At 41.8% G+C, this 14,933-nt stretch overlaps 2 protein-coding genes across 2 annotated transcripts; both read left to right on the forward strand.

The window, feature by feature from the left end:
- The first annotated feature begins 10 nt into the window (after positions 1–10).
- On the forward strand, positions 11–1,526 carry LOC124468002. The gene is made up of 4 exons (XM_047020552.1): positions 11–585; positions 744–1,025; positions 1,166–1,308; positions 1,446–1,526. Exons 1-4 carry the CDS (start codon positions 19–21, stop codon positions 1,498–1,500), a joined length of 1,047 nt encoding a protein of 348 aa, XP_046876508.1. The 5' UTR covers positions 11–18; the 3' UTR covers positions 1,501–1,526.
- Positions 1,527–4,175: 2,649 nt separating this feature from the next.
- Positions 4,176–7,364, forward strand: LOC124468001. The gene is made up of 9 exons (XM_047020551.1): positions 4,176–4,181; positions 5,144–5,184; positions 5,272–5,352; positions 5,481–5,567; positions 5,653–5,703; positions 5,856–6,431; positions 6,590–6,865; positions 7,006–7,148; positions 7,286–7,364. Exons 2-9 carry the CDS (start codon positions 5,164–5,166, stop codon positions 7,338–7,340), a joined length of 1,290 nt encoding a protein of 429 aa, XP_046876507.1. The 5' UTR covers positions 4,176–4,181; positions 5,144–5,163; the 3' UTR covers positions 7,341–7,364.
- The last annotated feature ends 7,569 nt before the right edge of the window (positions 7,365–14,933 follow it).

Consider the following 14,933-nt stretch of genomic DNA (forward strand, 5'->3'; position numbering starts at 1 on the left):
TCTCCCTAGAATCATGTTATGGAGGACGAAGCCCAGGCCCATCTTCCTTCCTCTGTGAGAGCCGTGACCAAGCCTTGTGCCACTAATGACGTGCACCCCACCATGGTAGACGAGAAGAGGCACGACAGGGTTAGGGTTAGTGCCACTCTTAGTGCGACAAGAGCCATGAAAAGGTTCCAAAAGTCCCTGGTTGCCCTGGAACAGGACCTTATGAAAACCAAGGCGGACATCCTCAACACCAACGAGTACTTCAAAGAGATGTCTCGTGTGAAGATCCAGGGACAAGGCCGGATGGGTGCGTCTCTGAGAAAACTCGTAGATAACGTCAGAGGGAAAAGGCTCCAGAGGGTTCAGGCGCATAAGTATATACAGGTCAGACAAGATTTCGATGCACTGATCCAAGTGATCCAGAACGACTGCAGAGCTGAATTCAATATGACGGGCCTGGAGGACTGGAAGAGAGAGGTTAAGAGGCTGCACATGGCCTGCAAGGCCTGCACTGAGAGGGTCCAAACACCTGAGGTGTGTAGTTCCCCACCACAGGTCCAACCCTCTCAGGAACAGAAGTCCTCCATCCAACCCTTTGTAAGTAATCAATACAGAGACTGTACGTATTCATTTATTCAGCTATTGTTTGATTCAAGGTATGGCATGGCACTGTTTGTTGATTATCATCCTAAAGAGCCATGGAAAGATCCCAGGTCCCTCATGCCGAAAGGTTATGTCTTCTCTTGTCTCCCCAGGATCTATCTGAGACAGAGCCCACTCTTGTGGTCCCCTTCGCTATTGAGGATGCCACGGACTCACCCCCTCTGACTCCTCCGACACCCGAGGCCCTCCTCCCCAACCAGCAGCTTCCCCGGGCTTTGACTCCCCTCAACAATGTCACCGTTGGAGCTGTGAGTCCTACATGGCCTGAGACTTCGCCTGCTGTGGGGTATTTAACCCCCCCTTGTCTGGCACCAATCCAAAACTTGAGCACTGTTGCAAAGAAGCTGCTCCAAGAACTGGAAGAGCTCCAGCAGGTGGGTCATCATCATCATAGGCAAATATATGATATTCACTGTTGAAGCATAAATCCCAATTTGCACAATATTGACTGTATTAATTGCGGACTAATGAGGCTGGAAAAGAACCATGATGTAAGTTTGTGTTCTGTTTTCAGGATGTGACGGAGGAGAAGAAGATTGGCAAAGGGGAGAAGACGTATGTCAAACAACTGACTGTGTTGGAAGTCAGTAGCAAACAGCCAGAGGGAAACAATGTGAAGGAGGAGATAAAAAAGAAAAAGAAGAATGTGGGAAAGAGGTGAGGACAGATAGCAGAAAGGCTAAAGGGAGGGGTGGTATAATGTGGGTCAAGGCAGTAAGACCCTCAGTGTAAGGATGAGAGAATGTGTACTGGTATGGCAGATTACATTTGATGTTTTTTCTTATGATTGACAGGTTTCTCCAGTGGCTGTCGAGAAAACTCATATGCGGCTGTTGTTCAGATGTGTAACAAACATGCATGCATACTCATACTCTTTCTATCTCTCTGTCTTTCACAACACAGAGATGTCTATGTGACTCTCACACACACACATTTTCTTTCTCTCTCTCTCTCTCTCTCTCTCTCTCTCTCTCTCTCTCTCTCTCTCTCTCTGTCTCTCTCACACACACAGACATTCACCCTCTCTCTCTCTCTCTCTCTCTCTCTCTCTCTCTCTCTCTCTCTCTCTCTCTCTCACTCTCTCTCTCATTGTTTTCTCTCTCTCTCTTTCTCTCTCTCTCTCTCTCTCTCTCTCTCTCTCTCTCTCTCTCTCTCTCTCTCTCTCTCTCTCTCTCTCTCGCTCACACAGATGCTTGACTTAATGTTGTTCTCAATAAAGTTATCATTTTGTGTTTCATTTGGTATTGCTTTTTAATGGTTACTACTTGATGATTATTACTGCACTGCTTCACGTGGGCTTGCTGTAGTGGATATGGATTACTGGTGTTTTTTTCGGGGAGTCTGATAGACAGACATCCCAAGTCTCCCGGAAGTTCCGGGAGTCTCCCGCATTTCAATAGCGGACAACCGCAAATGCTATAAAATGTCCCAGAATTCATAGATTTTGTATTTAGAGCGAGCGCAAGACTGTGCAATGGCCGTTTAAGGTCGAAACAGGTGCATATCGCACGTCCTAATTTCGTCCCGGGGAGGGGGTGGTACGTGCTGGTTGAGGGAGTAGCCTACATCATGTGTGCGGATTGCGTCCCGGAGGGGGGGGGGGGTGGGGGGGGGGGGGAGTTGCCTCCCGGAAATGAGTCTCTGCAGGTTGGGATGTCTGGATAGAGGAAAGAATAATGAATGGTCACACACAAAATATACACATTATACACAGATAAACTCCTACAAATATTGTTACAATGTAAACTTGTCAAAATGTGTAGTTTAAACTGGACTTTAGGACGTAGTGGACTTGATAGACAATCTCCAATGAAACAGGGTGATGGGGGTGAGTGGGGCTGTGTTCTTCCTGAAGTCCACAACCATCTCCACTGTCTTAAGAGCATTGAGCTGTATTTAAAATGTTGCATAAAGACATAGTGTATATGTTAAAGTCATTAATAAAGTGTGTGAAATTTGGCTTGGACAATGACCACTTACATTTAAGAATATGAAATGTGCCCATCAAAATCAGTAGTTGGATAAAATATATACAATCCAAATCAACATCTGGATTGATAAAATAAAAAATAATATCAAAGCTATTAATTGTTATAACATGACCTGTTATGTTATGAATATGACGAACCAATGAAATTGTTTTAGCTGGCATATAATGCAAATTAAAGTCTCTGTAAGTGACAATAGAATATGTATTCTGAGCTTGTCACACCACAGAAAAATGTTGTTAACCACCCAGCCAAATGCCAATTTTTTTTAAAGAAGCCAAGTAAAGTTATCAAAATCTTGTAAAAATGAGCAGTTTTCTCAGATCTCAAATGCTGGGGGCGTGTTTGCTTAGGTCGCTGAAAACACGCCCACTTCGCGCAGGGGCGGTTTTAGGCACGGGCGGGCGGACCCGGCAGGTTTTTTTGGCTCCAGTCTCCCTATACAACCATGTATGTAACACAATTTCCACTATTTACTTCAATGTACCAAAACATCCTAGCCCTATCAATCAACAATGTATGTCTCTGGGTGGGTATGGGTAGAAAACATGGAGTCTATCAGTGTTTCCAATAAAACGCTTATCATCCTTGTGACAGATCGGTATTGAGATTGGGCATGGTTTCATTATAAGCAAGAGTCCTAGCATGTCCTGTATTGACATGGTTACCTATCTGTTCAGTGAATATTTTTACCTTGAAGGTAAGACATTTGACATCATCTCTGGAAGAAATTGAGATACCACTGCACCTTTTTCTTTCACTTTCAAAAAGGTTTAGGACAATTATTTAAATGGTTGAGTAAGGAATAGAAGGGTAAAAATGTGCAGTACCCTTCTGTTTCTTGCTCATAATTGTCGGCCCTTATTGGGAAGCTATAACTCCCTTTAGAATGACTACTTGATACAGATCCTCTCCTGCACTGAACCCTCTTCTCCAGCAGGAACAGTTCACTTGGATTGGAGCAGCTGGCGGGGCCAGCTAGCGAGAGATGGTGTCATGCAAAGTAGCTATCTAAAATGTTTTCGAGGGAATCGTGAGCAATCGTAGCCTACTACTTATCTTAAAAAATTAATAAAAGCAAAGCATAGTCATAATAATTAAATGGCTCTGCCTGGGTGTACCTATACAGACAGCAAAGATTTAGCCAATTTAAGGACTGCTGGCTGTGTATGGATTTCAAAATAAAATCTGTCATACATGACGGAACGTGTAGTGCAGTGTAGTGCGTGTAGTTTGTTTGTGTATTATTTATTGGAGTCATCTGAGCTACATGGTTGTGTGTACTACACATTTCTGATGAGGATTATTGACATATATTATTTGATGCGTTCTATCTGTATAAAAGTATGTCCGAATGCTATAGCTACACATGATGTGGCGTACAAAAACGTCACAATGGTGTATATCACTTAAATAAAACATTACAGAGCTACTTCACAATTTCTTCTGAACAGGTATGTGAATAGTACAAGTTATAACTTGAAGAATATTGTAAGCTTTCTCAGATTTTCTCAGGCTCTTCAGACAATGTTGTGCTTTTTGGTGAGTAATTCTTATTTACACATTAATGTTGCCCCTATTTATTGTAATCTTAGAGAAAACATAATTTGATGCTAAATTTAATTCACACTTTCGTTGTGCAGTTAGCGTAAATATCATGGCTGTACAACTAAGAACATGTCTCTCAGATTCAAAATTCTAAAACATTTAAACCAAGTTTTGATAATAAATCAATCAATAAAGCTTAATAATAATAATAATAATTTAATAGCTCTGGTCGGTACAAGAAAGATGTTGCCAATTTAACGGACTGCTGCATGGGCTGTATGGATTTCAAAATCAAATCTGTCTGACATGACGGAACGTTTAGTGCAGATGGGCCAAGTAACAATGATCGCATAGCCTACGTGTTGTAGTTTGCATAGTGGGCATTGTATGCGTATTATTTATTGGAGTCATCTGAGCTACATGGTTGTGTGTAATATACATTTCTAATGAGGAATATTGACATGTTTATTTCATTCGTTCTATTTGTATAAAAGTATGTCCGAATGCTACACATGATGTGACGTAGGCTATGAACACGTCATAATGGTGTATATTATACTTTGAAACATTACAGAGATACTTCACATTTCTTCTGAACAGGTAGGTGAATAGTAACTTGAAGACTATTGTAAGCTTTCTCAGAAGACTTTCTCAGGCTCTTCAGACAATTTTGTGCTTTTTGGTGAGTAATTCTTATTTACACATGAATGTTTCCCGTATTTATTGTAATGTTACACAAAACATAATTTTGTGCTAAATGTAATCCACACTTTCATTATGCAGTTACCGTCAATATCATCGCATCAAATACATTTAAAGCAAGTTTTGATACATGGTTTTCTTTTTGTGTTTTGTCGTAACTGACAACATCAAAGACTCAGTCCACAAATGGCCTGTAAAACAAACCTCAACAGCATTACAAAAGTTACAAGTTTTCTCTCTCAATTTCTTCACAGCCAATTATTGTGAGCCGAACATGCCGAACGACGCAGAAATGGTAAGAGCCTAATATCAACTTAAATATAAATGTTTAAACAGCAAACATCGTCAAATATCTCTCTGAGTGACTGTGTCTCTAATGTAGGAAGTTGATGATGGGACAACTAAGGATTGGAAAAACTGGGACCAGCTTTCTCTTCATTCCTTTACTGATGAAGATTTTCTGGTAAGTCTGTGCATAGTGATAACTGAAATGGATGTAACAATATGATACAAGTTTGTATGAACTTAAACTTTAATGGTTAAGCAGCAAACATGGTCGAATACCTCTGAGTGACTGTGTCTCTAATATAGGAACTGGAACGTGGTGGAAACACTCGCCGACAGACCGTAGATTATGATGACCTCTCTCTGTGTTCAGTCAGCGAGACAGATTTTCTGGTCAGTTTGTGCATCAAAAGCATCAATGTAGATTACATTTTGAAGATAGACTGTGTGAACAATATGTTCCCCATCCAACCCACAGTCTGATGAGGACCGTGACCACCAGGAGAATCCACTTCCGGATAAAAGCCTGGTATGTGTATGTGTCTGACAAAAGGTCAATTAATTGGCCTGTTTTTCTGTTAGTGCTGAATCAGCTTTTCCCTCACCATATGGATCTTTACTTTTGAACATTTTCTCTCTGCCCTGTTCCTGCACATTGTACTTAACTTTTGGTCTCCCTAGAATCATGTTATGGAGGACGAAGCCCAGGCCCATCTTCCTTCCTCTGTGAGAGCCGTGACCAAGCCTTGTGCCACTAATGACGTGCACCCCACCATGGTAGACGAGAAGAGGCACGACAGGGTTAGGGTTAGTGCCACTCTTAGTGCGACAAGAGCCATGAAAAGGTTCCAAAAGTCCCTGGTTGCCCTGGAACAGGACCTTATGAAAACCAAGGCGGACATCCTCAACACCAACGAGTACTTCAAAGAGATGTCTCGTGTGAAGATCCAGGGACAAGGCCGGATGGGTGCGTCTCTGAGAAAACTCGTAGATAACGTCAGAGGGAAAAGGCTCCAGAGGGTTCAGGCGCATAAGTATATACAGGTCAGACAAGATTTCGATGCACTGATCCAAGTGATCCAGAACGACTGCAGAGCTGAATTCAATATGACGGGCCTGGAGGACTGGAAGAGAGAGGTTAAGAGGCTGCACATGGCCTGCAAGGCCTGCACTGAGAGGGTCCAAACACCTGAGGTGTGTAGTTCCCCACCACAGGTCCAACCCTCTCAGGAACAGAAGTCCTCCATCCAACCCTTTGTAAGTAATCAATACAGAGACTGTACGTATTCATTTATTCAGCTATTGTTTGATTCAAGGTATGGCATGGCACTGTTTGTTGATTATCATCCTAAAGAGCCATGGAAAGATCCCAGGTCCCTCATGCCGAAAGGTTATGTCTTCTCTTGTCTCCCCAGGATCTATCTGAGACAGAGCCCACTCTTGTGGTCCCCTTCGCTATTGAGGATGCCACGGACTCACCCCCTCTGACTCCTCCGACACCCGAGGCCCTCCTCCCCAACCAGCAGCTTCCCCGGGCTTTGACTCCCCTCAACCATGTTGGAGCTGTGAGTCCTACATGGCCTGAGACTTCGCCTGCTGTGGGGTATTTAACCCCCCCTTGTCTGGCACCAATCCAAAACTTGAGCACTGTTGCAAAGAAGCTGCTCCAAGAACTGGAAGAGCTCCAGCAGGTGGGTCATCATCATCATAGGCAAATATATGATATTCACTGTTGAAGCATAAATCCCAATTTGCACAATATTGACTGTATTAATTGCGGACTAATGAGGCTGGAAAAGAACCATGATGTAAGCTTGTGTTCTGTTTTCAGGATGTGACGGAGGAGAAGAAGATTGGCAAAGGGGAGAAGACGTATGTCAAACAACTGACTGTGTTGGAAGTCAGTAGCAAACAGCCAGAGGGAAACAATGTGAAGGAGGAGATAAAAAAGAAAAAGAAGAATGTGGGAAAGAGGTGAGGACAGATAGCAGAAAGGCTAAAGGGAGGGGTGGTATAATGTGGGTCAAGGCAGTAAGACCCTCAGTGTAAGGATGAGAGAATGTGTACTGGTATGGCAGATTACATTTGATGTTTTTTCTTATGATTGACAGGTTTCTCCAGTGGCTGTCGAGAAAACTCATATGCGGCTGTTGTTCAGATGTGTAACAAACATGCATGCATACTCATACTATTTCTATCTCTCTGTCTTTCACAACACAGAGATGTCTATGTGACTCTCACACACACCCATTTGTCTTTCTCTCTCTCTCTCTCTCTCTCTCTCTCTCTCTCTCTCTCTCTCTCTCTCTCTCTCTCTCTCTCTCTCTCCCTCTCTCACACACACACAGACATTCACCCTCTCTCTCTCTCTCTCTCTCTCTCTCATTGTTTTCTCCCTCTCTTTCTCGCTCTCTCCCTCTCTCTCTTTCTCTCTCTCTCTCTCTCTCTCTCTCTCTCTCTCTCTCTCTCTCTCTCTCTCTCTCTCTCTCTCTCTCTCTCTCTCTCTCTCTCTCTCGCTCACACAGATGCTTGACTTAATGTTGTTCTCAATAAAGTTATCATTTTGTGTTTCATTTGGTATTGCTTTTTAATGGTTACTACTTGATGATCATTACTGCACTGCTTCACGTGGGCTTGCTGTAGTGGAGATGGACTACTGGTGTTTTTTTCGGGGAGTCTGATAGACAGACATCCCAAGTGTCCCGGAAGTTCCGGGAGTCTCCCGCATTTCAATAGCGGACACCCGCAAATGCTATACAATGTCCCAGAATTCATTGATTTTTTTTTATTTAGAGCGAGCGCAAGACTGTGCAATGGCCGAAACAGGTGCATATCGCACGTCCTAATTTCGTCCCGTGGCGGGAAGGGGGTGGTACCTGCTGGTTGAGGGAGTAGCCTACATCATGTGTGCGGATTGCGTCCCGGAGGGGGGGGGGGGGAGTCGCCTCCCGGAAATGAGTCTCTGCAGGTTGGGATGTCTGGATAGAGGAAAGAATAATGAATGGTCACACACAAAATATACACAATATACACAGATAAACCCCTACAAATATTGTTACAATGTAAACTTGTCAAAATGTGTAGTCTAAACTGGACTTTAGGACGTAGTGGACTTGATGGACAATCTCCAATGAAACAGGGTGATGGGGGTGAGTGGGGCTGTGTTCTTCCTGAAGTCCACAACCATCTCCACTGTCTTAAGATTATTGAGCTGTATTTAAAATGTTGCATAAAGACATAGTGTACATGTTAAAGTCATTAATAAAGTGTGTGAAATTTGGCTTGGACAATGACCACTTACATTTAAGAATATGAAATGTGCCCATCAAAATCAGTAGTTGGATAAAATATATACAATCCAAATCAACATCTGGATCGATAAAATAAAAAATAATATCAAAGCTATTAATTGTTATAACATGACCTGTTATGTTATGAATATGACGAACCAATGAAATTGTTTTAGCTGGCATTTAATGCAAATTAAAGTCTCTGTAAGTGACAATAAAATATGTATTCTGAGCTTGTCACACCACAGAAAAATGTTGTTAACCACCCAGCCAAATGTTTTTTTTTTTTAAAGAAGCCAAGTAAAGTTATCAAAATCTTGTAAAAATGAGCAGTTTTCTCAGATCTCAAATGCTGGGGGCGTGTTTGCTTAGGTCGCTGAAAACACGCCCACTTCGCGCAGGGGCGGTTTTAGGCACGGGCGGACCCGGCAGGTTTTTTTGGCTCCAGTCTCCCTATACAACCATGTATGTAACACAATTTCCACTATTTACTTCAATGTACCAAAACATCCCAGCCCTATCAATCAACAATGTATGTCTCTGGGTGGGTATGGGTAGAAAACATGGAGTCTATCAGTGTTTCCAATAAAACGCTTATCATCCTTGTGACAGATCGGTATTGAGATTGGGCATGGTTTCATTATAAGCAAGAGTCCTAGCATGTCCTGTATTGACATGGTTACCTATCTGTTCAGTGAATATTTTTACCTTGAAGGTAAGACATTTGACATCATCTCTGGAAGAAATTGAGATACCACTGCACCTTTTTCTTTCAAAAAGGTTTAGGACAATTATTTAAATGGTTGAGTAAGGAATAGAAGGGTAAACATGTGCAGTACCCTTCTGTTTCTTGCTCATATTTGTCGGCCCTTAATGGGAAGCTACAATAACTCCCTTTAAAGAAATTCGATATTCTGGCTCTCTTCAGCAGACTCGTATCTACAAAAAGCAGGCCTCCCTGACGTTTTTGGTGTAGAATGGAGTGAAATACAACATTGTGAACACTCACTGCCAGTGAAACACAGAGGAAAAAGCTAGAGCTTTTTTTCACGTGGTTCCGGTAGCTCGCTGTAGTTCCAAAAACCCCACTGCTGTCAACCTGTTTGAATGGTTTTCGACAGAGCCATAGAAAAATTAAATATTTTTCTATGGCTCTGGTTTGTTGCAATCAATTGAAAAACGTTTAAACTGTTAAATTAACTATATGACCCATACATATAGTTTGATGATTTCTGGATGTTATTGTTGTGTCCCTGAAGTTGACGTAGCCTATATTTAATTAAACCTGCGATGACTTCTATTGAAAACTGCATCAGCGTTTTATGTTTACATTTGTAAGCGAATATTACCTAGAGCAATTTATGGTTGCAGACTTTGATGGTTTCTTTTTGTGATTTTCCATCAGTGTCTTTACAAAAAAAAATCCTGTGTTTCGTGTTTTTATAAACCTACATAGCGAATAAAAAAGTGTAGGCTTGAAATCAAAATGTACAAATAAATCTATCGTGTCTACACAACACTGTTTTCAACAGATTGACTAGATATCATTTGAAATGATAACGTCAGTTCAGTCAAGACAATCACGTATTAGATTTGAGCATTTATTGTTACATGACATGGACATGTAGATTTGACTTTGGCGGAGTGGATGATCTAAGGGAAGCACTCCCTGCCTCCTCGATGCAACACATACATACATGACATATGAGGCAGGGAGCAATAGAAAATATAATCCCCCTGTTGGATAGATACACAGACAGCATGGGGGAGAAGGGGACGGTGGAGGGTGGCAGCAGCACTGATCATACAACGACCGGGGTGAGTGTGTGCATATCCGCGCGTCTTTTAAAGACACCTTATCGGACGTGGCCCAATGGATATGCGCTGCTACATGGGTGTGGTAGAGGGTGGAGTAAGGAAGGTGGAGTAAGACGCCTTACGTCCCCGATAACGCGCGCTGCCCGATTGCCCTGCCAGAACTAGCTGCGCTCATTTGTTTCCACTTCTGTTGTTGAAGCAAACGGGATCGACTTCCGTTAGCACTACAGCTTGGCAAACAAACTATCGTTATTCAACTCAGATTCAGTTAGCTCTTTAGCCTGGCTGCCAGCCCAACTTCTCCCCGCCCACAAAAAAATTTGGTCGGGAAGTTGGGTCTGGAGGGTCTCGTATTGGGAACAACTACATAAAACCAGGATCTGGGCGGACCAATGAAATTGCCAGGGCGGGCTTTATACAATGATGGACAGATGATCAACAGTAACGTAATCAACAACGTCACGAAAGAGCCCTTGGGTTGAATTCGTTTTCAACAAACAACATATTACGTTGCTCTGATTGGTTGTAGGTCTATCCAATTGAGCGAAGAGGCATTTGTTTTACGAGTTCGGTTGAAACACGCCCCGTAGTCACAGCCCAACGGAAGGTTTTCAGACTCATATTCTGAATAGAATTATGAGTATGACAACGTCAGGCTAGTTAGCTCTAGCTATCTTGCTGAAAAATATATCTGGACAAACATGCATCATGAATTAAGAACAATTCTTGTCAAAGAATATAAAATAAGTACATTTGCGGATGATCCACCATTGACTCATCTTTGAATCAATGATGGGTCATCCCCAAATTTACTTATTTTTTATTCTTTGACAAGAATTGTTCTTAATTGGGTTGCCAATATGAAAAGCCTAGGAGATTTAGGGAACCCCTGACGAATGACAAGTAGTATATTAGACCTAGGGGTCATTCCAGGATTCAGGGAAACACAGCTGCTTATGTCAGTGTAAGTGTTTCCCAAAACCCCCAAAGTGGAAAGTGTCCAACAAAAATGGATGTTCAATACTGTTGAATGAAGAAATAACACGTAGCTTTCAGTAGTAATATCATATCTGTAATCTAACATATCAAGTATCAGCCGGGTGTTATTATGTATATTTCTACCTTAAAAAAAAGCTGACTAGTCATCTAGTAGTTTTGCTAAACACCCATCTAATCAGTTAGAACACACAAGGGCCAATTACATTACAAGGTTATAGGCCTCCAATTGTCCAGTAGAAGTTTATCTTTATTGGGTTTATAGATTAAGGTGATAAATCCAAAGCTTCGTTGTATGAGATAGATGTTCTCAAGAAACACATTCCAATAAGGCATTATAAAGCAACAATCTGATGGCAATAAAAAAAAAAGGTGAAGAAATCTATAGTTAAAACTGGAGTCAGATGGCTGAGCGGTGAGGGAGTCGGGCTAGAAATCAGAAGATTGCCGGATCGATTCCCTGCCGTGTAAAATTATGTTGTGTTTTTGGGCAAGGCACTTCACCCTACTTGCCTTGGGGTGAATGTCCCTGTACTTACTGTAAGTTGCTCTGGATAAAAGCGTCTGCTGTAAATGTAAAACGTCTGGACCAGGTGACTTCCCCTTCGACATCTGCGTAATTGCTTCATCTAATTTTTCAATTTTTAGTTTTTCCTCCATGACGTTCATGGATCATCCATTCCAGCACTTCACAACCCTTCAATTTACCCCCAAATGTTGTTGCTTCAAAAAAACTCTTGATAATCAGTGTGTGAATTGTCTTTTTGGTTTGTCTTTGTTTTTCCAGACTAAAGAAGAAGGAATCATTTTCTTTCACCTTCTTCTAACCTTGAACGTATGTAGGCCCCTTTTGGTATATTCAAATTGAAATTATCTCATTTGTATTGGAGACTATTTAACTGGGGTATGTAGACTTTTTATATCCACTGTACCATATAAATAAACTGACGCACCACTGTTAGGATAATTTCTTAAGTAATGCACAGAGTCGTCGGATTCAAAGAAAGTACAATAGTTTAATTCTTGCCAGCAAGGAGACAAAGTCTGATCGCAATACAAAGTTTGTCTGCTAGCATATTGTGCTAGCTAACTATTTAAGCAGCCCCACTCTTTACAGTCATTGGTTAAAACAAAGGCATGCAAATGTTCCATGGTTCTTCTTCATTGGCTCCTTGCATAGACCTGGCGCGCGCGTGTGTTTGAGTGTGTGCGTGTCTTTTGACCCCTGTAAGCTTGACCACATGATTCACCCAACACAGATAAGGCCAGACATCTTTTATGGCCTCTCCAGTAAGAGAGAGTGGTCAGCCCAGGTCACCTTGTTTACATATGCATCATGTTACCCAAAGTTCTGATTTGGGGGGAGGCTTCTCTCTACACACAAGGAATGCTGAACACAGAATCATTCTTATACAGGATAAATGTGTTACATCTTCAATTTCTCCAACAACCACGTTTGTGCCTAGTATAAGAGTCACTTGAACTGATTTCAGACCATTTTGTGTGCCTAGTATAAGAGTCACTTGAACTGATTTCAGACCATTTTGTGTGCCTAGTATAAGAGTCACTTGAACTGATTTCAGACCATTTTGTGTGCCTAGTATAAGAGTCACTTGACAGATTTCAGACCATTTTATAGAGCATGTAAGCATTTATTAAGGCCAATTCAAATGTTTCCCAGACAGTGAGAATGAATCATTTGTTGGACATTGCTTCGGAATCATCACGGGCAGTCATTCTTGGGTAGATGACACATTGAGGTCGAATGCGTTTGGGATCCCAGATGCAGTTCTCCTCCAGACCGCTGGGCACCATGCCAGACATCGGTGGCACCCAGGCAGTGTCATAACCGTGTTGGTGCCAGGTCTTCTGCATGGGGTGGCCCTGGTAGTCGATTCTCTTCACTTTACCCGTACTGGCCGTCATCCTGATGACCACCCTCAGATATTCCGGCAGGTTCAGGGGGTAGCGGCTGGCCTTCTGCAGGTCTCGAGTCACGTACACCCCCCGCCCCAACATGCCGTCCTTGGATTGTCTGAAGCCGCGACTCATGATGCTCTGGGCGTTCTCCCTGGTGGTGCCGTGGTACATGACGTAGATCTTCCTTTCCTCAGGTTCCTGGAGCACCATTCGTTGGACTCCTTCAGGAAGTTCAAAGTCCTCCTCTTCCCACATGGTAGCTGTAGAGGAGAACACAGGTTCACACCCAAGTACGATGTCAGCCATCTGTCTGCCACCATACCTTTGTGTTTACTTGTACATATTTGAACACAGGTCAAAACCCGTTGCATGATCAGAGTTGGGAATTGTTTTCTCAATTGTTGTGTTAACCACAACTACTCTTCATTGATGGTGGTAATTATTGTGAAATGCATCCTTTGCCCGACTTCACATTTCATTCGATAAGAAACTTCAAACTAACCCTATGTCAAAACCCGTTGCATGATCAAAGTTGTGAATTATACTCTCATTATGTTGTACCACAAGTTCCTGATGTAAACTACAGTACATATTACCCCCAAAAATGATTGAATCTGTGTCAAATCGTAATCAAGTCAAATACCAAAAGTAATATAACACAATTGTTATGTTAAACACAACTATTCAGCATTGATGGTGGTCATTATTGTCAAATGCACCTTTTACCCGACCTTCACTACACACACATTACATTCAACAAGAAACTTCGAACTAACCCCTAATGTCACAGGAAAATGTAACTACTATTGAAATCGGAGAATCCACACAAATGTCCCACATTGTGCATCTAGAAAGAGTTACTTATTGAGCACTCACCTTTACCTTCCATTATTTCGACTGGATCTGTGTTCTGGTTGATCTTAGTGGCTCTGGGTCTTTTTGTCTCCTTGTTCTCCTATAAAAGCATTTCAGCTGTGTCATATTGCAAATATACAGTAGGTGTGGTTTCACTTTATAGCATCTGTAAAGATGTATGATAACCAAAAACAAAGAGATATCTAATCAATGTTATACATCTTTTTCCTGGAATCATTCAGTGATTCAATGGAAATAGGATCCTAACACACCAATATTTTACAATAGCTTATTAAAATCTGGAGGACGATATTCAAGGCCGGCCCCACCCGATAAACAAACTAAACATTTGTTCAGGGCCCTGCGATTGGGCCTACCTGCCCTATAATCAATAAACCACGACATCATCTACCCAAGAATGACTGCCTGTGATGATTCAGAAGCAATGTCCAGCATATGATTCAGCCTAATTGATTGATTTGGCCCTAATACATGTTTACATGCTCTCAGAAATGGTCTGAAATTCATTTGAAATGACTTGTACAAGGCACACATGTGTGATGCCTCCGCTTATTCATATGGTATGTCCACTTGTCTCATGGCAAACTAAAGATTGGGTTTCAGTGAGAACTTGTTACTGTTTGAAAGTATGTTGTTAAAGTTTCTGTGGAGACTTTTCATTGAGTTTTCAAGTTTTTACAAGATCATGAAGAAAATGTAACGTCACTTGATTTCCAAACGGTGGTTTATTATATTGGAGTATCAAAACAGGTCAATTAGAAAAATAACTATTATGTATTGAATTAAATAGAAACTGTTCAACCTTTCAAACTTGACCACTATCAAGCACGTGTATATGTTTTGTACATTCATTCTTACA

Source organism: Hypomesus transpacificus, chromosome 5 (genome assembly GCF_021917145.1).
Source record: "Hypomesus transpacificus isolate Combined female chromosome 5, fHypTra1, whole genome shotgun sequence".
Lineage (NCBI taxonomy): Eukaryota > Metazoa > Chordata > Actinopteri > Osmeriformes > Osmeridae > Hypomesus > Hypomesus transpacificus.